This window comes from Passer domesticus, chromosome 13 (genome assembly GCF_036417665.1).
Source record: "Passer domesticus isolate bPasDom1 chromosome 13, bPasDom1.hap1, whole genome shotgun sequence".
Taxonomy (NCBI): domain Eukaryota; kingdom Metazoa; phylum Chordata; class Aves; order Passeriformes; family Passeridae; genus Passer; species Passer domesticus.
In genome coordinates this window covers 117,730-137,573 of record NC_087486.1, presented here as the reverse complement: position 1 = coordinate 137,573, position 19,844 = coordinate 117,730, and the positions used below count along the sequence as shown (strand labels likewise).

At 44.1% G+C, this 19,844-nt stretch overlaps 2 protein-coding genes across 6 annotated transcripts in view; both read left to right on the top strand.

Moving 5' to 3' along the window:
* Positions 1-16,128, top strand: part of LOC135280237 (C-terminal-binding protein 2) — a 37,689-nt gene extending 21,561 nt beyond the window's left edge. The window contains exons 1-9 of one of the 3 annotated variants that reach the window (XM_064388029.1): positions 4,952-5,132; positions 5,701-5,855; positions 5,946-6,090; positions 8,522-8,728; positions 9,340-9,554; positions 10,335-10,465; positions 10,613-10,740; positions 11,265-11,385; positions 12,458-16,128. In XM_064388029.1, coding sequence (XP_064244099.1) covers positions 4,967-5,132; positions 5,701-5,855; positions 5,946-6,090; positions 8,522-8,728; positions 9,340-9,554; positions 10,335-10,465; positions 10,613-10,740; positions 11,265-11,385; positions 12,458-12,629 — 1,440 coding nt within the window. In that variant the 5' untranslated portion in view covers positions 4,952-4,966 and the 3' untranslated portion in view covers positions 12,630-16,128. Of the gene's footprint in view, positions 1-4,951; positions 5,133-5,354; positions 5,440-5,700; positions 5,856-5,945; positions 6,091-8,521; positions 8,729-9,339; positions 9,555-10,334; positions 10,466-10,612; positions 10,741-11,264; positions 11,386-12,457 lie in introns of those variants that run through there. The other 2 variants (XM_064388030.1, XM_064388031.1) reach the window with 2 other exon arrangements.
* Positions 11,265-19,844, top strand: part of KDM3B (lysine demethylase 3B) — a 54,448-nt gene continuing 45,868 nt past the window's right edge. For 2 of the 3 annotated variants that reach the window (XM_064388024.1, XM_064388023.1), the window contains exon 1: positions 18,010-18,293. In XM_064388024.1, the coding sequence (XP_064244094.1) occupies positions 18,123-18,293 (171 nt within the window). In that variant the 5' untranslated portion in view covers positions 18,010-18,122. Of the gene's footprint in view, positions 11,386-18,009; positions 18,294-19,844 lie in introns of those variants that run through there. The other variant, XM_064388025.1, reaches the window with a different exon arrangement.

The window sequence follows — 19,844 nt, the reverse complement described above, 5'->3', positions numbered from 1 at the left end:
GGTGCTTCTGCTGCTTTTTTTCAGGATTTGACCACTACAACCCTTCTTGAGTCAAAACCAGAGCACGTTACTGGGAGGTGCAAAAGATGCTGAGTCTTGGCCATTTTGTCAGGAGTACTATCAGAGAACTAGTGGGGGAGGTAGTACAGAGGAGGGCTGAGCAAACACTTCTCTGCCTGGGCTAATATTTACAGCACCACACTCTGCTCTTTACAGGGCTAGAGACAGACAGCAGACATTCACAGCTAATAGTAACACCTGTACACTACAGAAATATTAACCTAATGCAAACAACCCAGCAGAAGTTGATGTCTGTATTTATGGAAAACCAAATAAAAACCTCCTCCATTTCCTAGCCTGAGTGCTAGTGCCCTAAACAGCTCTGGCTGCTTATTGCCAAAGAAGGTTCAGGGGTTTGACATCCATAGCAGTTAGTTTTGTGTTTTGTGTTTCAGTCCCTGGGATACTTGGCCACTTCTGGCTCAGACAGTTTTATCTTTTTGTCCTATGAGTAAATAATTCAAAGCTGCCCTTGTATTTTACTCTCAGTGTGGGTCACAGCAGGAAGGTCAGAGATGTTTAGTTGTCTGTCTGATTAAATACAGTCATACAGCTCCATGGTTAGACTATATCTTTGGTGAGAATAATTGTAAATTGTTCTACAGGAAAAGGGAACTAAGAAATTTATGATGATTAAAATTCAGGATGAGCAATGAACATGCTGGACAATACAGTTTCAGTCCAGAGGGACTTAGAGAAATGAAAGAACTGGGTTAACAGGTGCCTTATGATGTTTAGGAAGGATCATTGTGTTCTGAAACAGGGCACAGTGACCCCATACATCTTTCCTGGCTGAGGACTGAGTGGATGAGAAGCAGTCCTGCTGGAAGGACCTGGAAGTTGCCATGGATACCAGTAAGATGTGATTGTGAATAAAACAACCCACACACCACACTGTATTAGGAAGAACATGGCCAGAGACTGAAAGAAGTTATTCATGTCTGCTTAGCAGTGGAATGGCTGCACCTGGACTGCTGTGTGCAGTTTCCTGCCCCTGAAGTTCAAGAGGGATGTGGAGGAACGAGAAAGGGTCCAGTGGAGGGCTACCAAGATGGTAGCACATGACCTACAAATTGATTATCAGACCTGGGCTTGTTTGAGAGACCATCTACTACTACCCTACAGCTACTTAAAGGTGAGCTGCAAAGGTGATAAACCCAAATGGCAGGTGATACAAGAAATTATGATGGCCATAAATTTCATCTTGGGTTGTTCAGGCTGAGTGCTATTAAAAACTTTTTCACTAAGACGTCAGTGCAGTGCTAGAACAGATTATCTATAAGAGTCTGTACTGTACAGACTAGTACAAAGATGTTGGATCAGAGATTCTCTAAGTCCCTTTTCACCACCTAGTTAAGGCAATGGTTAGTGTGCACATGCTTGAATGACAGAAGCAACTTAAGGCATGAACAGCTCAGAAGAAAAATTATTTGTGAAAGGAAAGCAAAAATACTTTTTCAAGAGAAGAAAGGAGGAGAACCTTATAACAGAGCTGCTCTACTACCTTAAGTCTAAATTTTTTCAGAGGCAATAACATAGACAAAATGAGTAGTTTTAATAGTGCATTACACTATATTTTGATTCAAAGACATTTAAGTGATGCACCGTGAGCCCATTTTTCTGATCCAGATATATCCATGATGCATATTGTCTCTCCTTGTCTCAAGTGAAGTTTAATTAGCTTGCAGTGGATCTGGCAGTGGCAAGACAGACCCAGACCTTAGGGGTTGTACCTGTTCAGTGTAGTCAGAAAAATAATGGAACTGTCATGGTTTTGGAAGAGTATTTCCCAATTTACTTCTCCCACTAAAACTTTGCTGTTGCTCCCCTGCCTTCCTTCAACTGGAAGAACAAAAGGCAAAGGTCACAGGTGGAGATAAGAAAGAGGAATGAGATAAGGAACAGTAACAGCAACAATATTAATAACAAAAGGTACAAGACAGAGAAATTATTTGCACCAAAAGTCCAACAATACTCACTGGCTCTTCCCAACCATGCTTTCCCCCAATAGAAGGAACCCCTTCTCCTCAGAAGTGAGAGTTCCTTTCTCTGCCCCCAGCAATGATGTGAGGTGGTATCAAATAATATTAGGGTATTGGCCATGCCCACTCTCACTGATCTGTGCCAAAACCAGAACAGGAACCAAATCAAAGATTTTACTTTCCTGTAGGCTGGGAAGGTACTCAAACAGGCATTAAAGCAATCAAGTTAAAGAAACACAAATTAGATTATTTCCCCTTGTTTCAGCAGCAGTTCTGCAGCTGCTTTCCACAGTGAAATGGACTGGACTTCTATTCATGCAAGCCATGAGACAGAGGACTCAAAGGCCCATGAGGCCACAAAGATCAGTGATCCCACTCTGCTGACACCTTCACTGCCTTTCAGTGCTGTGGAACACAGAACACGAGCCAGTAGGTTCTTATTTTAATCACTCCTGTAGGTTCTTATTTTAATCACTCCTGTAAATTTTCTCCTCTTTGCTTGTGAGAGAGATGGGCACATGGCAGGGCAGCAGCACAGGGGCTGTTTACTTTACATCTTATCAGCAGCATTATGTGCTTTAGAGACTGCCAGGAAAGACTGAGGTACAAGCTGCTCCTATTGAGTCAACAATATGCCCAGGCAGCCAGGGTGCATCAAGCAAAACATCGCCAGCCAGTCAAGGGAGTTGATTGTCCTGCTTTACTCTGCACTGGTGCAGCCCCACCTTGAGTATTGTGTGCAGTTTTGGGCACCACAATATAAAGACTTTAAGCTACTAGTGACCATCCAAAGGAGGCCACAAGGGTAGAGAAGGGTCTGGGGGCAAAGCTTAGGAGGTACAGCTCAGGACGCTTTGTTTGTTCAGCCAGGAGGAGACTGAGGGGAGACCTTCTTGCAGTCTTCAACATTCTTGTGAGGGGAAGCAGAGGGGCAGGTGCCAATCACTTCACTCTCGTGACCAGTGACAGGATTTGAGGAAAAGGCATGGAGCTGAGTCATGGAGGTTTAGGTTGGGTACTGGGGAAAGGTTTTTCACCCAAAGAGCAGTTGAGCACTGGAACAGGCTCTGCAGGACAGTGGTCACAGCACCAAGCACCTGAGGTCAAGAAGTGTTTGGACATTGTTCTCAGGCACATCATGGGATCCTTGGTATGTCCTGTGCAGGGCCAGGAGTCGGACTTGATGATCATGATGGGTCTCTTCCAAGTAAACATATGCTATTATTCTGTGATTCTGATACACGGCAGGACTTTGCACCACAGCACAGAGTAGCTGAGGCTACCCACATAGATGAAGCTTTCTTTACTAATTTTGCACCTGGCAACAGGGTTTCTAGGATTTCCAATTTCTCTGTCTGTCCTCAGGAAAATTCTCTCTTGCCTCCTATTCCTTCTGTTTTTTTTAAAGCATCTAACAAAGCACTTGCCTGAAGAGCTATCAGCAAGAGTGTTGACAGTTGAGGAGGATACCTGAAGGCACTCAGGGAGATTTTAACTGAGGCTTTTTATACAGACATGAAGGTCAGCCAGCATGTAAAGGGAGACTCCCTGGGCCATAGGCAATTGTGCTCCAGAAGACTAGGGCTGCTTTTCAGTAATGTGTTAGAAGGCTTGCCTCTGTGGTTTGGCATGCAAGCAAAATGGGTAAAACTACCTTTTTTTTTTTTTCAGTAGCCACATATAGCAGAGACACTGAATTAATTCTTGACAAACTGTTGGAAACAAGTAGTAGTCTCACAGATTGCCACCAACAACTTACATGTGCCAGATTATTTTTTAATTACAGGCAAATTAATGAATTCACATTCCTTAGCCTATCCTCTTGTCTCTTTCCACACAGGAGGGCTTTTGCCTCTTCCAGGTTCCTGGTATCAGAGCCACTCTTCATGGTTTTGTCACTATTTCAACCAGTTCATGAAATAATCCGAGATATTTAAGGGTCATCTAACCCAGTGGGCCTTGAAATACATTTTTCTAAGCACTCTATCTTTGCCAAACATTCTTACCTTGCTATTATTTAACTGCTCGAGTGAGTGTCAGCACAGGCAGGTAGCAGCCAGGACAGCCACAAACCCATGGCTAAACCCCGATGAGTAATTTAGTTCCCTTCCCTTGCTAACTGGGGGATCCGCACTGCAACCCCTTGGCAGAGGCACACAGGTGGAGACATAGGTACCATTAAACCGGGGTCATGCCAGGGGATCACTGGAGTGTTCACATCTGTTTGGCAAGAGTTATTCCCAGCTTCGTGTATACAATCCTCCTCTGCAGACAGTCATCTACTTTTAACCCATTCATCCCAATGCACAGTCGCCAGCTGTGTTCCAATTATCACGTTGCCTTGTGTCCACCTAACTCCAACATAGAGCAAGAGGAATGCACACAGATCTGTTAAAACACACCGTGGCATATCTGAATGGAATGTGGGAGGTATTTAAGAAAAGGGCCCTGTGAAAGTAGATCAACTGTATGAACAGGTACCAGGAACATTTTTGTAATAAATAGCTTTAATTTGTTCTTCAATAAACTGTACAGAACTTGCTTAGTGACGTCCTTGTCGTGATTAATGTAGTGGATTCTCAGGACGAGCGGGTATTGCAGCACTGATCCACCCCCAGAAGCACAGGACCGGTGTGGGAGACCCGGCTGCAATAGTGGCATAACAGAAGCAGAACAGAGTCATTTGAATGACTCCCTGTTTTGTCTCGTGCACAGAGAGCTTTCTAGGAAGACCTGCAGCTCCATCCCAGGATCCGCCTCCCAGCTTTTTGTAACCACCTTCCTGGTGCATTCCCTGCAGCCCCAGCCGGCCCGAAGCCGGCAGTACCGAGCGAGCCCGGAGCGGCCCGGCCTAGCACCGCTCCGTTCGCACGCCCACGGTCCGCGGACCGGAAGCGGAAGCGCGCAGCGCCTCGGTGGCGGCGATGCCGCTCGCGTGGGCCCAGCCGCATCTTTCCGGTTCCGCCGGAGCGGCGCGGGCGGGGAGTGACGGGTCCCGGGTCCTTCCGCGGCGCCGAGGGCGGCGCGGTCCCGCCCGGCCCATGGACCGGCACAAAGTGAAGCGGCAGCGTCTGGACCGGATCTGTGAAGGTGAGGCGGGGCGGGCGCCTCTCGGCAGCAGCGGGCAGCGGCACCTGCCCCCGCGGGGACCCACTGCGCGCCTGTGGGGCTGAGCGTCCGCCTGGCCGGCGGCGAGCAGGGCCCCGCCGCCCGCGGAGGCGCTGCCTACGGCTTTCTGGAAAGGGCCGGATGCAAGTGCCTGTCGGAGGCTCTGAGGACGTTCAAGTTCTTCTCACTTAAGGGGGAAATATTATCTGGCGTGCTGGGATGGAGTGGGGGGCCGGTCACTGGAGGAGGAGGTGTGAAGCGACTTTGTCACTCGTTTCAGGAGCTAGGAGTAAGATGGCATGCTGCTGAGCAGATCACCTCTCATATATTGTTATTGATAATGCATGCTTTATTTTCCTTCATCTAAGTGGTGGCAGAGGTGGTTGTGCGTTTTTTTTCCCAGAGTCTTTTCCCTGTGTTTGTTTCATATTCATGCCTTTTGCTTTGCCTAATCTGTTCCTAAATACTATTAGCAACTTATTAGACTAGCAGATGAAGGTTCCAGAATTCTTGTCTTTCATGTAATCACTCCTGTTGACTTTCTTAATAGGCATACGGCCTCCTATTGTGAATGGCCCAATGCCAGCACGGCCACTGGTTGCACTCCTGGATGGACGAGATTGCACTGTGGAGATGCCCATCTTGAAGGATGTTGCTACAGTGGCATTTTGTGATGCTCAGTCAACTCAGGAAATTCATGAAAAGGTGGGCAAGAAGATGTGCAAGATTCAGAAGTAGAGCTTTGCCACTTAGATAACCAAACCAGATATTGATTTGGACTGGTTTTTGTTATAGGTGCTGAATGAGGCAGTAGGAGCTCTGATGTATCACACCATTACCCTTTCTCGTCAGGATCTGGAGAAATTCAAAGCCCTCAGGGTCATTGTGCGTATTGGCAGTGGCTATGACAATGTTGACATCAAATCTGCTGCAGAATTAGGTATGGTGACACTGTTAGGTGTCTGTCGTGATCAGAACTGAATGTGAAATGGAACACTGCACATCTTTTTGTGCTTTATGAGCTGAGTGCATTTAAAAACTTCTATGTACAAAGATTTGGAGCTGCTCAGTATCAGGTTTCTTTTAGGAAGCTGACCAATAGAGGGGCTGGTAGGTGGCTTAAAGGAAAGATTCTCAGTTTCCATATTGCTCTGCTATTGATGTTGATGTCTTTGTTGTTGTTTGGGATTCTGGAATCCGAATATGTTGTCTAGCTAACTTTTGGTGAGATGACTTTGGTCTATGTGTGACACCTGAGCAAACTGATGTCTGAAAGCTGCCTGCAAATGCTGATGTAGGATAAACTCATTGTAAATGCTTCATTAGTTTTCTTCTTAATTTTGTGTATGCAAATAGGTTCTGATACAAAACTTTATTAGTTATCCCTTTAGAATCCTAGGCATGTGATAGTTTCTGGATCAGGTGACAAGAAGATGCTATTTAATATTAAACAGCTGGTAGTGAGACTTCTGGACCTTTTAGTCTCATAGGTGAGATGGATACTTAAGTATCTTTCCCCTTCTTTAGTAAGTTTTGCAAGTGTAAGGGATTCTAAAGTTTCCTTAATGTAATGCAGGTCTTGTTAAGGTTAAATCAAATACAGTTATTAGTATATAAATTTGAAATAGGCAAGCATTGAAATTTTCAGATTTGTAAGAACAGGTGAATTTCTAATAAATGAAGAGTGTGTATTGGGCTAGTGCTTGAATTAGGTCAAAATAGCCTTTTCGTTTGGATGATTCAAAGGAATAGTGTCAAGAGTTCCTGTCAAGGTCCTTGGCTTTCATCCAGCCATATTTTTGCTGAATTTGGAACCTGACCTAGTCTTAATGCTTCTCAACCGTCCGTATCTTTGATTCATTCAGATTCAAAGATTTCCCTTTTCCTCCACTGCACACTCATTAATCCAAGGTGAAATGAGTCAAAATTCCTTCACCATCAGACCGTTACTTGCCACTTTTGCTGTGGAGCAACAATGTGATAACCCTTACATGTGGTCAGATTTGCTTTTTAATGGACAATTAATGGTTATTTTCATGCTTAGCCAGGCCTTTTAATTAATTTAGAGGTAAGATACTGTTCCTTATGTGTTCTGAATCTTCAGACCAAAGGGCTGTTGTCTGTGTTTGTGGTATAATACTGTATGTTAATACATTTAGGTTATAATACTGTATGTTAACACAAATCTGTGTCTGGCTGTGTAACAGATGAATGCATGTGGCTTGTCTACAGTTGAATGAGATGGTAACCAGTGAGATTAAGAGAAATTGGGTTTTTCTATCACCCCTACTCATGTCCTCTGAGTTGTCTGTGTGACATTATGGCAAAATTGGAAATAGTTTGATAGAGAAAAACAGTCGGATATCTGGGATTGTCTGTGGCTGTTGCTCTCCTAATTCTCCTGGGAAAGCATGGTCTGAGTTTAGCTAAATATCTCCTCTGACTAGACTTATGAAACAATGATGCCTTCAACCATTGCCTAGATTTTATTTCCAGTTTTTAGCTAGGTGGTGGACTTTTGAGGTAGAAGAGTTGCCTTGGTTTGGCAAGTGAATAGGGTTATGTTTGGGAAGAGACTGTTTTTCCATTTAATTATTTTTATTTCTTTGCTGGTTTGTCAGATGAAGGATAGCAGGAATGAAATGGTATGTTTCCAGCCTCTCCCCTCCTACTTTTTTTTTTGTCATAGATTGCTCAGGACTTCAGTCAGATTTTGATACAGTGTTCCGTCTTTCCTTTTTCTGACAGTAATTTATGCTTCTAGGACTTCAACTCTGTCTGCATTACTAATTTACTTGATAGTTGTAGCCATGGGTTTTATGATCCTTGTGTTTGTATGCTATTCTACAGTGGGAATGTTATTTTTAAGCTTCAAATGGATTTAGAGAAGCTCCTGGAACTTCTGTCTGCATTTAATGAGTTAGTTACTTATTGTTGCTCCTGGGAGGCTGATGATCGCAGTGAGCATCTGGACCATGAGGCATGAGGAGCTCAGCCATCTGTCTCAAGTCTTCTACAGAATGCCTGTTAATTTGTCAGGAGTATCTGTGGAAGGAGTGCATCTTTTTGAATGCACGTCTTTTAAAACAGTTAGTTGCTTGTACGGCCCAGTTTTCTCATTTTAGCTTGTTTGTTTTTCAGGTGAGTGTGTCAATCAAATAGATATTTATAAGGAAGGAATGGTATTTCCTGGGGGATTAAAAAGATGGCTGGTCACATCTGTGTTGTTGTAGAATGAGGTTCTGAAATGAATCCTGTGTTTCTTGAGTTCTGGAGTACTCAATTATCTTCCAGCATTTGTGCTTAAAGAGCTTTATGTTGGTTTAGGATTGTAACAGTAAAAATCTTATATGACTGCTATGGCCTTGCAGGCATTGCCGTTTGCAACATCCCTTCCTCCTCAGTAGAGGAGACTGCTGATTCTACCCTCTGCCACATCTTGAACCTCTATCGCCGTGTTACTTGGCTACATCAGGCTCTGCGGGAAGGGAATCGAGCCTCAAGCGTAGAACAGATTCGAGAGGTGGCTGGAGGTGCTGTGCGTATCCGTGGGGAGACTTTGGGCATCATTGGATTAGGTAAGTGATGGGAATTGTTAGACTGAAAAGAGAACTGTGAACATTTTTGGGAAGCTAAGAGTCACATACTGAAAAAAAATGATAATTCTACAACTGTTCGTTGTGAAACACACTGACTCCTAAGGAATGCTAGTGTCTTGTTCTGGATATCTTCAAGAGCTGGGTATATGTCAGGGGATTGGGTACTCTTTTTTTTAATTCCAAATGGTTAGAAGAATTGGAACATTTATACAGCTCTTCTCAGTGACTGTTTCCCTCTGTGCTACGTTCTGTATCAGTAGCAAAGCGCCTGAAATGTGGCTACCAATTCCTTCTCCAAGTTCTTGTAGCCAGATTATTATCTCTGTCTCAGAGTCTTGATTTGGTGTGGAAACAGAACTGCTTCTTGACTACGCTCTGGCTATTGCATGGGGAAGAACTAGAACTAGCTACATAGGAGCAGCACTGAATAGCCTCTTCTGGATCCCTATAGCAATCCTAGGGGTTTCCAGGGCTGCAATACCTTGGGCCCTGGTAGTAAACTTCAGTGTAGGCTCCCAGTCTACCCCAGTATCTTGTCTTTAAAGTTTGTTTTACCTTTCCTTGATGATTGTGGGTTTTCTTTTGTGAAGGCCGAGTTGGACAGGCAGTGGCTCTGCGAGCCAAGTCCTTTGGCTTCAACGTGATTTTCTATGATCCCTATCTGCCGGATGGAGTGGAGCGATCCTTGGGTTTACAACGAGTAGGAACCCTGCAGGATCTACTAATGCACAGCGATTGCATCACATTGCACTGCAGCCTGAATGAACATAACCATCACCTCATCAATGACTTCACTATTAAACAGGTGCAGCAGGAGCTTGATTTCCCCCACAGAGCACTGTGGAAATGAATGCAAACCAAAACTGCTGCTTTCACAGAGGCTGAGAGCGTGTGAATCCTGCTGCCTCTGTTGTGTGCCTCCTGTTGCCTTTGGAGGCTGGGAGCGTGTGGATCCGGGTGCCTGTGCTTTGTGCTGTATAGAATTTTATGTTAAGAGAAGAATAGAATTGGGTCTTCCTGCAAAGTAGTTTCCTTTATAAAGAATATTGTAGGTGATTCCATAATTTCAAATTATATTTAAAATAATTTACTGCACTGGTTAGAGCTAGATGTGGCATGGCTAGGATTGTGTACATTGTTTTACACAGCACTGCCAAAGCCTCTCTGCCCAAGCCCATTGCAAAGCCAGTTTTGGGCTAAACAGTCTGTGAATGCTTTCCAGTGCTATTATGAGAGACATTTGGACATTGTAGTCCAGTTTTGTGTAGCTGGATACTTGAGTCATGGCTCCTGTCCTCATTTTTTTTTAAATGTAGTAGGATGAATATGGAGTGCAGAACTTGAGAGTTCCACTTTTGCCCTTGTTGTCTTGTGGTTTTGTTTGTTGATTTTTAAAGCAAATTTCTCAAGCATTGCTTGCAGGCATTTCCCCTGTGGTAAGCTTTGCAGTGAAAGCACTCCTAGTTCCTCCAGACCTCATCTGGTCACTGCAGACTCCTGCTCATTTCCAGTAGACTTCCCAAGATTCACTTAGCTTCCGTGAAAAGTCTCATTCTCAATGCATGTACTGTTTTTCTTCTTCCAGATGCGTCAGGGCTGCTTCTTAGTCAACACAGCCCGGGGAGGGCTGGTAGATGAGAAAGCCTTAGCACAAGCCTTGAAAGAGGGGAGAATCAGAGGAACAGCATTGGATGTGCATGAGTCTGAACCTTTCAGGTAATGTTGTACCTGCATGCCTGCTGCTATCTGGTGGTTCACCTAAACTGGATGGTTCTTTTGGCAGTTTGGTGGGTTTGGGGTTTTTTTGTGGTTTTTGTTAGATGGGGTTATCACTTCTGGGAAAAACCTTGTTCTTCCCCCCAGTTTTGCTCAGGGGCCGTTAAAAGATGCACCCAATGTTATCTGCACCCCTCACACTGCTTGGTACAGTGAACAGGCTTCCATTGAATCCAGAGAAGATGCAGCTAAAGAGATCCGCAGAGCTATTACAGGTAATGAAGATTCGCAGCTGCTGCTGAATTAGTGATTTTTTGTTAGTTCACTGCAAGGATTATGCTGATTGTTCTGAAAACTTAGACTCATTAAGTGGTTTCTGGGACTGGAGTGTAAGTTGATAATTGTATCTTTGCCTTTTGAGAATTCTTGTACCTAATGCCAGAGTGGCTCTTTCCCTGGGAGAGCCTTTTACATCTTCCAAATCCTTTGCAATAATTCCTTTGACAGTTTTACTGTATGTTTTTTCCCCTTGAGTAGTACATGTTGTCTCTTGAAAAAGGTGAGGCTTGGCAGTTGCAGTTTGTGGCAATAATTTTCACATGATCATAGAAGTGGGAGGAAAAGTTTCTTGCCATCCCCAGACACCAGATGATTAGAGGAGATATCCAGTGTTATCCTGTGGAAGTGGATGAAAAGATTTTGCACTTTTCCTTTCTACTTTCCTTTGTAAATGCTGCAGGGAACAAGCCTCTCCTACCTGTTTTCTGGTTTTCTTTTGTCATTCTTGGTGCCCTTGCAGGTCATATACCTGACGCTTTGAGAAACTGTGTTAATAAGGAGTACTTGCTGTTAGCAGCTCAGTGGTCCAATATTGATCCTGCAACTGTCCACCCAGAACTCAACGGAGCTGCAGCTTACAGGTGAGATACATAGGTTATCCAAGCATATCTTCCTGCTGAAGTAGGCCAGGGATTTGAGAACTTCTTGTACCTGCAAACAGGTATGTCTCTGTTCCTATATACTCTATATGAGTTCTTTCCCAAAACTTAACAGCAGCACTTCTAAAGGTGTATGACTATTTAACATGTACTTGGTAATATTAAGTTCCAGCTGCATACTGATCAATATTTCCAAATCTTGGAAGACATGCCCAAGAGACACCTTAATATAAAAAGCCTAAATATATATATAAGAATGTCCTAAAAAAGGTCGGCAGCTCTACATTAGAAGTTGTGCATAGCATTAGGGCTATATAAAAACAAAACACAGTTCTTACATGTAGCCCACATACAGACTATTACTGAGTCATTGTCCAGTGGATTTGTAGTCCAAACAGAGTGTATTTGAGTTTATCTGTTACAAACCTGTAAAGCGATTGTGGACAGGTTGCTTCCCTTCTGTTTGTCTCCTATCTGCAAAGCAGGAAATATATTTTCCTTCCTTCTATGAGAGATCTAGAGAAGTTGAGATGCATTTATGGAGAGGGCATAGGGAAGCAGAATGGAAGTGATGGAAGAATAGTTCATTAGCAATTCATGACTGTCACTCTCCTATTTTTCATCTTGCATCTAGCTGCTTTATTAGTTCAGCTTCTTACTTTTTCTGCCTTGGAGCCCAATGAAGGATAACTGCAGCTTACACCCCTCCTGCTGATGGGGAGGGAATTCCTAGCCCTCAAGGTGCCTTCATTGAGTGCCATTGAGTGAATAGTGATATTTTCAACTGGAGATAAATTTTGTATCTGTTTTCAAATGCTTAGTATGTGACCTCAGACTGTCTGGGTCTGTCTGCAAACAAGTGTCATTTGGCATTAAGATACCACTGCTACTCCTCAGCTCTGGAGACTTTTCCTGTGTTCTATCTCAGAGCATTTCTGAGATAGAACACAGGAAAAGAGGGGTTTGTTTTCAGCATGTCTGAGGGCATGGCTCGTTTTCCTTTGAATAACTCTGTTGGACAAGCTTGTAATTTCTATGTTTTTGTTGGTTTTAGGTTTCCTCCAGGAGTAGTGGGAGTAGCCAACCCTGGGCTACCAGAACCACCAGTAGTGGAAGGGATTGTAGCTCATGGGATCCCTCCTGTTTCTCACTCTGCTCCACGTACTCCTTCCCCAGGAGAGACAAGCAAACTGGATACAGACAGAGAGATTCCTGCTGACCAATAGCAGCATGTTTCTCTCCTCTCCTTTGGCAGCAGAAAAAAGTAGGAGGGCATCTCCTCCTAGGACCTTTCTTAACACCCTACAGACACTGTTTCCTGTTCACATGGAACAGGAGAATGCATTTCATTGCCGACAGACTTTAGCTCTTGCCTTTTTTTTGTAACCTTTTAGTTAAAATTTCTTAATGAATCTTTCTCCTTCTCTGGGGCATGGCAGCAGTGACCTTGCCTCCCCTTGGCTTAATGAATCAGTTCTCCCATGTATCTGCTTCAGTTGTCTGTGACAGGGAGCTGTCTTTGTGTGCTTGAAAATGGAAGTGAAGCCACTTGATCAGGGATGGTCCTTGGTGGTACAAACTTAAGTGCACACTTTTCAGTTGTGACTTGTAGCTTAAATTTAATTTGGCTGGATCTCTCTTAAGTGTAGCCATGGGGAATGTTGGAAAAAATATTAGTGAATTGGAGAAGTTGTGACTATTGTCTTCATTATGCCCTTAGAGAAGGCAGCTAGGCTAAGCTCTGTGTGTTACTTCGCTTGTTTTAATTAACGTTTCCTGTGAGAACAGGCATAGTGCAGGCACTGTTAATTCTTGACCATACCAAGTTTTCTCTATGCAGTTCTAGGCCTGAAGTTAAAAGTAGCACTGTCAAAGCCAGCCTTTTCATAGTTTGGAAGGGATTAAAATGTCATCAAATGTATTTTGGTGGCAACCATGTTTGTGAGGCTTCAGAATTGTTCACCCTGGAGTCTATAACTTGGAGAAGGTAAGAAAATGCTGAAATAGGAAAAGCATGCACTGAGAGACAGCAAGTAGCAATAATGTGCAGCTGCAGTTGCTGGTTCCTCACACACAAGTACCTCGTAGTCTATGGCAGTGTTTATCCACAAGGGATCCATCACACTAGAATTCTAAGCTTTAAGATACAGATTTTTTTTTTCTTTTTGCATAATTGCATCAGCTAGAAGGAACTTCCCACTTGTCGGTGCTGGTGGAGAAGGCAGTTTTTAAGAGTCGGGAAAAAGTTTATCACCCAGAAGGTGGCTAAGCACTGGAATAGACTCCCCAGGGAGGCTAGCAGAGCACCAAGCCTATCTGAGTTCAAGAAGTGTTTGGACAATGCTTGTGGGTACATGGTGGGATTCTTGGGGTGTCCTGTGCAGGGCCAGAAGTTGGACTCCATGATCCTGATGGCTCCCTTCCAACTCAGCATATTCTATGATTTTGTGATATACTGCATCTCTGTAGCAGGGCAGGGCAGCAGGGCAACGCAAGACAGCAGTTTGTTTTACATGAATAGGCTTTGTGATACTAAACAGAGAATTAATACTTGCAGTTTTTCACCTGAAGCCAAGGCAGGATTGTTGCTGGCAAGTCTTTTCCATTTCACAAATGACTGAATATGAATCGCTTCTTTAAGGGGTGTGGAGTCTTCAGCAAAGAGGATCCACAGGAGAAGATTTTTCTTTAATTTCATATCTTTAATTTCATCTTGTTACACTTCAGTTGTAGCCTTTCCATGCACAAGATGTAACAATATCTGATTGATTTGTTGATGTTGTTTGAATATATTAAAGTAGGTGCTGTATGGGAGGCATACCCTATGTGTAGGTTTCTCTGCCTCCCTTGATTATTCTCTCTGTTGTGTGTCTGTGACTGGAAGCTTAACAGATGGGAACAGACTGGAGAAACAACTTGAAATATGGACAAAATCTTCTGTTTAGGCTGTTTAGTTCAGGAAGGTAAGGAAAGCTTTCAGAATAACTAAGTTCTCAGATGTTTTTTTTCTGGTTTAAATGTTTTTTTCCAATACTGCCTTCTCTATAGTGGCTTACTACCAATACAGTGATTCATTCCTTTCTCCTCCCCTTCTCCACTCCCCCCAGCAATTTAAGAAAGGAAAATAGTCAAGAAGTAAACTTCAGGTGTTTTCTTACAAATTTTACACTTTAGCTGTTTAGTATTAGTGAGATAATACTAGTTTTCTAGTGCTGAGTGTCTTTTTTTGATAAGGTATTTGTCTCAGTGAAGATTCTTGGCTTCTGTGTTTTTGTGGATGATTCTGATTCTACTTCAAATTCATATACCTCCTTGGCTGCTCAGGTCTAGCAGATCAGACTGAGACTGGTGGTAGGCATGAGTTACAGGAGAACTTTTTCTGAACAAAAACCTGGAGCTCAGAAGCCCATTGATTGCAGGTGTACCTAAAATAACCATCAGCACTCTCCTGAATTCTGTACTCTCTAGGAAATTCAGATTTCACAAGCTGCTGGCTCAGAAAGATCTTCTGACAGGCAGGTGTGGAAAAGTTTTCAGAAAGCTCATCTTCTATTACCACATTAGGGAAGCAGTCTGTCAATAACTACGCTTTATTTGCTGCTGAAAATTCCTGCCCTTCTTAGGGGTTCAGGACTGAGATTTTGTGGTAAGGGGCTTCTACTTACGAGCTTTGAGGATCAGAGTACATTGACCTTGTCTTTTCTAGAGCACAATGCAAGATAGATTTATTTTTTTAGAAGAGGCAATTTATTTTTTTTTCTTCATTACTGCAAGTATCTTTATAGACAGTCAAATAACTGAGCAGAGGAAAGTAGAAAAATTTCATTTGGGGGAAACATGAGTTTCTCAGTTCATATTTTTGGTGGCTAGATACACTAGTGACTCGTAAGCATAGGAATTAAATGATTGATGATGTAAGAAATATTTACAGTTATGGGTACCAAGGAGTTGAAGCTGACAGTATTGATAGTGGCTCTGTTCTATCCAACACAATGTACACTTGCTCTTGGATATGATGCTAGTTTTCCTCTTGGTTAAAGCCACAGCAGAAAGTGTTGATGTAAAAATGAACAGAACCATCCTCTTGTCCTCAAAGAAGGACTCTCTTTGCATTTATAGTATTACTCTGCTTGTGTGCTGTTTGTACCTCTGCTGACAGCCTGAACCTATTATCACCAGACAAAGGCTGTTCTGAACAGATAGCTCAAAGAAAAATCTACTGTACTAAAGCATCCTGAGGTCGTCGTTCCCTGAGTGCCAAGTGCTTTTTTAGCACTCTTGTTGTGTGATACACTGAACTTGCAGGTCCCCCTCCCAAGCTTAGTGCAGTATACAGAAGTGGAGTGACTTTTTTTTTTTTTTAATGCCTTCCTTCAGAACTAGTGCAGAGCTTTAATCCCAAAGAACAAAAGTCTCCCAGGGTGAGGTAGGAGTTCCCTAGCCACACTAATCTGCTTACAGGAGGTGCTCACACTATCCCAAGGTACATTCTGTTTGTCGGGGTCACTGCTGCTGACCAGCTTTTTTTATAGAGGACTCAGAGTTTCAGAAGTATATTTTTGTAGACAATGATTAAACTGTGAAACATTGAAATAAAGCATGTAAACAAAAAATTACAGCACTGTCCTCTGTACAGGTGTTTTCCTCACTTCAGTTCTCTCCTGGCTCATTAGAAAATGTTTGATTACTTCTTGGATATATTTTAATAAAGTTCTCCAAAGAACATGGCTGCTGTCTATGGAAGGGGTAGCCTTAAAACAGTATTGAAAGGGAGGGTTGAAAACCTGTACAGGTGAGTGTCCACATCTCAAATTATTGAAATTCCACAAAATCAGTCCCTGGATCAGCCACTTTGGCAGATTACTTTCTTTGTATGCTGTAGCATTGACCATCACTCAAGGCTGTGCAGGTGGCAGTCTATAGAAGAAGCCATGTTCAGTGCTTAAGGGACACCTTTGGATGTACGGTGGTGGTTACTTACCTGATTTCTCACAAGCTGAAATTGTGGTATCTGTTTTGCAGCTATTTAAGTATGTAGTTTAGCAGCAGTAGCTGTCTTTACCCTTTCACAGTATAACAGTATTTGAAATTAACACACAGCTTATGAAACTAATTTTTCTAACTTGTAGTAGAGGTTGGTACAACAGAATTAGCATAGAAAAGTTGTTAGGCATTTTTAAAATTGAATTTAATTGATGTTTTATGACCTATGCTGTCTGGGTCAATTATTAATGACACTTAGGAAACCCCTAGTATTGGTGAATTTTATCACTGTTGGCCCACCTGGTGCTGTATGCCATTGGAATATCCAGCACCATGCCTGGGAGATGGGAAATGCTGGTCTGCTTTATCACAGCAATGGGAGTCTGAACTGGTGGAATGGGAAGGGGCATAGGAGCACTTGGAATCTTTCACATGGTGGTACTATTTCTGGTGCACAGCTGATGATCTTACTGTTTCGGTAAAGAAACTTAAGACACGAAGACAAAGACTGGTCTTCAAAGAATGTAGTACTGGTCTTGGATTTACCATGACCCTCACTTAGATGCAAGACATAATGGCTCATTACCATTCAGTAATGTTTCATGTAGGTACTCTATGTAAAAAAAAACAAAAAAAACAAACAAAAAACAGGGGAGGGGAGTTAGTAAATCTAGTTGTGTGTAGTAAATCAAAACTCAGAGATGCTGTACAGCACAGGAGGAGAGCACGGAGTGCTGGTGCCACTGATACTTTGAAGTTTTGTGTAGTTGTTCAACTGGTATTGGGCATTGCCTTACCCATGTTCCAGTCAGTACATTGTATCCCTTTAACTAGAAAGTTACAAAGAGGAAATGTCATGCGCTTAAAACAACCAGGCACAATCATTTGAATAAATGGAAGTGAAAGCAAGCAACTTGTCTTTGCTGTTGCTAATTCAGTATCAAATGGGACTCTGTCAGAGTGAAGAAACAATACGTGCAAAAGAACAACCTACTTTCACAAGAGTATCCTTGTGCTGGTATGGAGTATAGCATCTGCTCCTTATTCCAGTTTCTAGTGCTGCTACTGTGCCTTTACTGCACAGGCAGAAACAGATATAAAATCACATGTCATTTTTCTAACTATAGGATGCTTAAGTATTTTGTGGTTCATGTCGAAAAGGGGCAGGTCTAGGACATTGTGCTGTGCTACATGATTACTGTTCAGATGTATTAGCTAATCATGACAGCCGAATTCATTCATCTACTGATTTTGTATTTAATTACTTCCTAAATGCACCTGCTTTCCGAAATCCGCCTCACTGGAAAGATAGGCACCCAGCTCTGTGCGGTGCTGCCGGTCCTCTGGGACCGGCAGCAGTTCCTCGTGCTATCTATGGGATCCAGCCTGAGACGCGGGCACTGGTTCTTCTGTGCGTTTACCTCAAAATTTAGGTGAAAACTCCTTCATTTCTGCGATAATTCCAGGTTTTGAACTTGGCGTCGTGAGCGAGTCTGCCTAGGCAAGGCCCGTGCCCGGCGACCGGCCGCCCTGCTCCGCCGCGGGCCCGTCCCTCCGACCGCCCGGGTCCCGCCCGTCCCGCGCGGGGCCTTGTGGGGCCGGGTCGATCGCGCAGTGCACGCCGGGACGGCGGCGGGCGGCGCTCGGGCCCAGCGCGGGGCAGGAGCCTCTCGGTGCCTCGGGCGGCGGCTGCGGCCGGAGCGCTCCGGCGACGGCGGCGGCTGTGCCCGGCGGGGATGGCGGACGCGGCGGCCTCTCCCGTGGGAAAGCGGCTTCTGCTGCTGCTGGCGGCGGGGTCGGGCGAAGGCGAGACGGCGGGGTCGGAGCCGGGGCCTGCGCTGCCCGCACGGGCCTGGCGGAGCGGCACCGTGAGGGCCATGAGCGGAGCGGTGCCCCAGGACCTGGCGGTGAGGCCCGGGGCGGGAGTGGGGCGCACAGTATCGTCGACGGGGCCGCGGGTCGAGCCTCCCGCGAAGGCCGCGAACGGGCCGGGCTAGACTGGGGGCGGGCGGGTGCCGCGGCCGAACTGTGCCCGGCGGCCCGAGCCCTCCTGCAGCGCCGGGCCCGCCGGACACGCTCTGGGGATGGAAGCGGCGGGTCCAGCCTGCGACGAGCGCAACGGGGGAGCGACCGGGCAGATATGTGAGGGGTCCGGTACCGCCGGTGCGGTGGTTGGAAGTAACATACGTATGAAACAAATACGCCTGGGACATTTCTGGTGGTGATGGATATGTACGTATGTAACCTCAAAGCATTGTTTTGGGGTTTTTTTGTGTTGTTTTGTTTTTCCACCGGGAAGGTGTTAAGTATTCTCATCGGCGTGAATTATACATGAAAACATATATTGAGGGCTGACTTTTGAGTGAGACTCATCCATTTGATTTTTTTCTCAGACTTTGTTTTTAGTTGTAGGAATTTGGGCTTTACATAATGTATTTAAGCACTCTTTAGCATTTCTCTGGTTTATTTCTAGTATAGCTCAGTGAAATGCTTGGGTGGAGATCCTAAAAAGACCTCTTGAAATGTATTGGTGGAGTGTCTCTTTGCATGTGCCAGTTGTGCAGGCACTGGCTTTAAGTCCTGGCATGCTTTGGAGGGCTGTGTCTGATTTTGTGTCCCATGGTAGTAGGAATGAGGTTCTGTGTTTGTGAAGAGTTTTAGTTCTCTTTATGATCAGTTTTTTAAAAGTTAGTGGTTACCATACATTCTTTGGGCTTGTTCGCAGAGTTCCAACTTTGAACTGTTTCCTTGACATCCATCCTCTAGTGATACTGCTTTCTTGTCCTTGTTCTAGAACTGCACCTATGGCTGTCAGCAGAAAGCAGTGTGCTAGGTTTGGCTCTACAAACCTGGTGGGCCTGGTACCCTGTGTCTGCAGTTGAGAGCTGTGGTTGTGTACTCTAGCTGTGCCTAACTTGTTCAAGGAGGAGGAAAGAAAAACTCATGCAGAAAGAGTTTCTTCAAAAGGGAAATGTGTCAAGTGTTTTGAGACTATCTGAATTGTGAAAGTGTGGCAGGGCTAAGATTCCAGGTGAAGAGCAGCTCTTGTAGCAGACTGCATTGGACATGTGTGTCATCAGTAGTTTTGCATTTTCATTGGTGTGTGAATTCATTACCTTCATTCAGCACTGCAGTTCTCTCCCCAGCTCCTTGCATCAGTACCCTTCCCCTTAATACTGTTTCTGGGGTGTAACTGTCTCTAAACAGTGTATTCTCAAAAATCTGTGCAAGAACTGTAAAATGTGAACTGTATAAAATAGTCGAAGCAGAATTTAGAGTAATGTGGGACATACAGTGTTTTCATGGACTCTTCCATGCATAATGAATGCTGCTGTGACAATGGCAATGATATACTATTGGAAAAGAGTTCTCTTTAAATGAATTCTGTCAGAGGTGATGAGTTGTCAGGCACCAAGCAGTCAACCACTGTTTAGGAAATACTCTTCTAAGGTAATAAT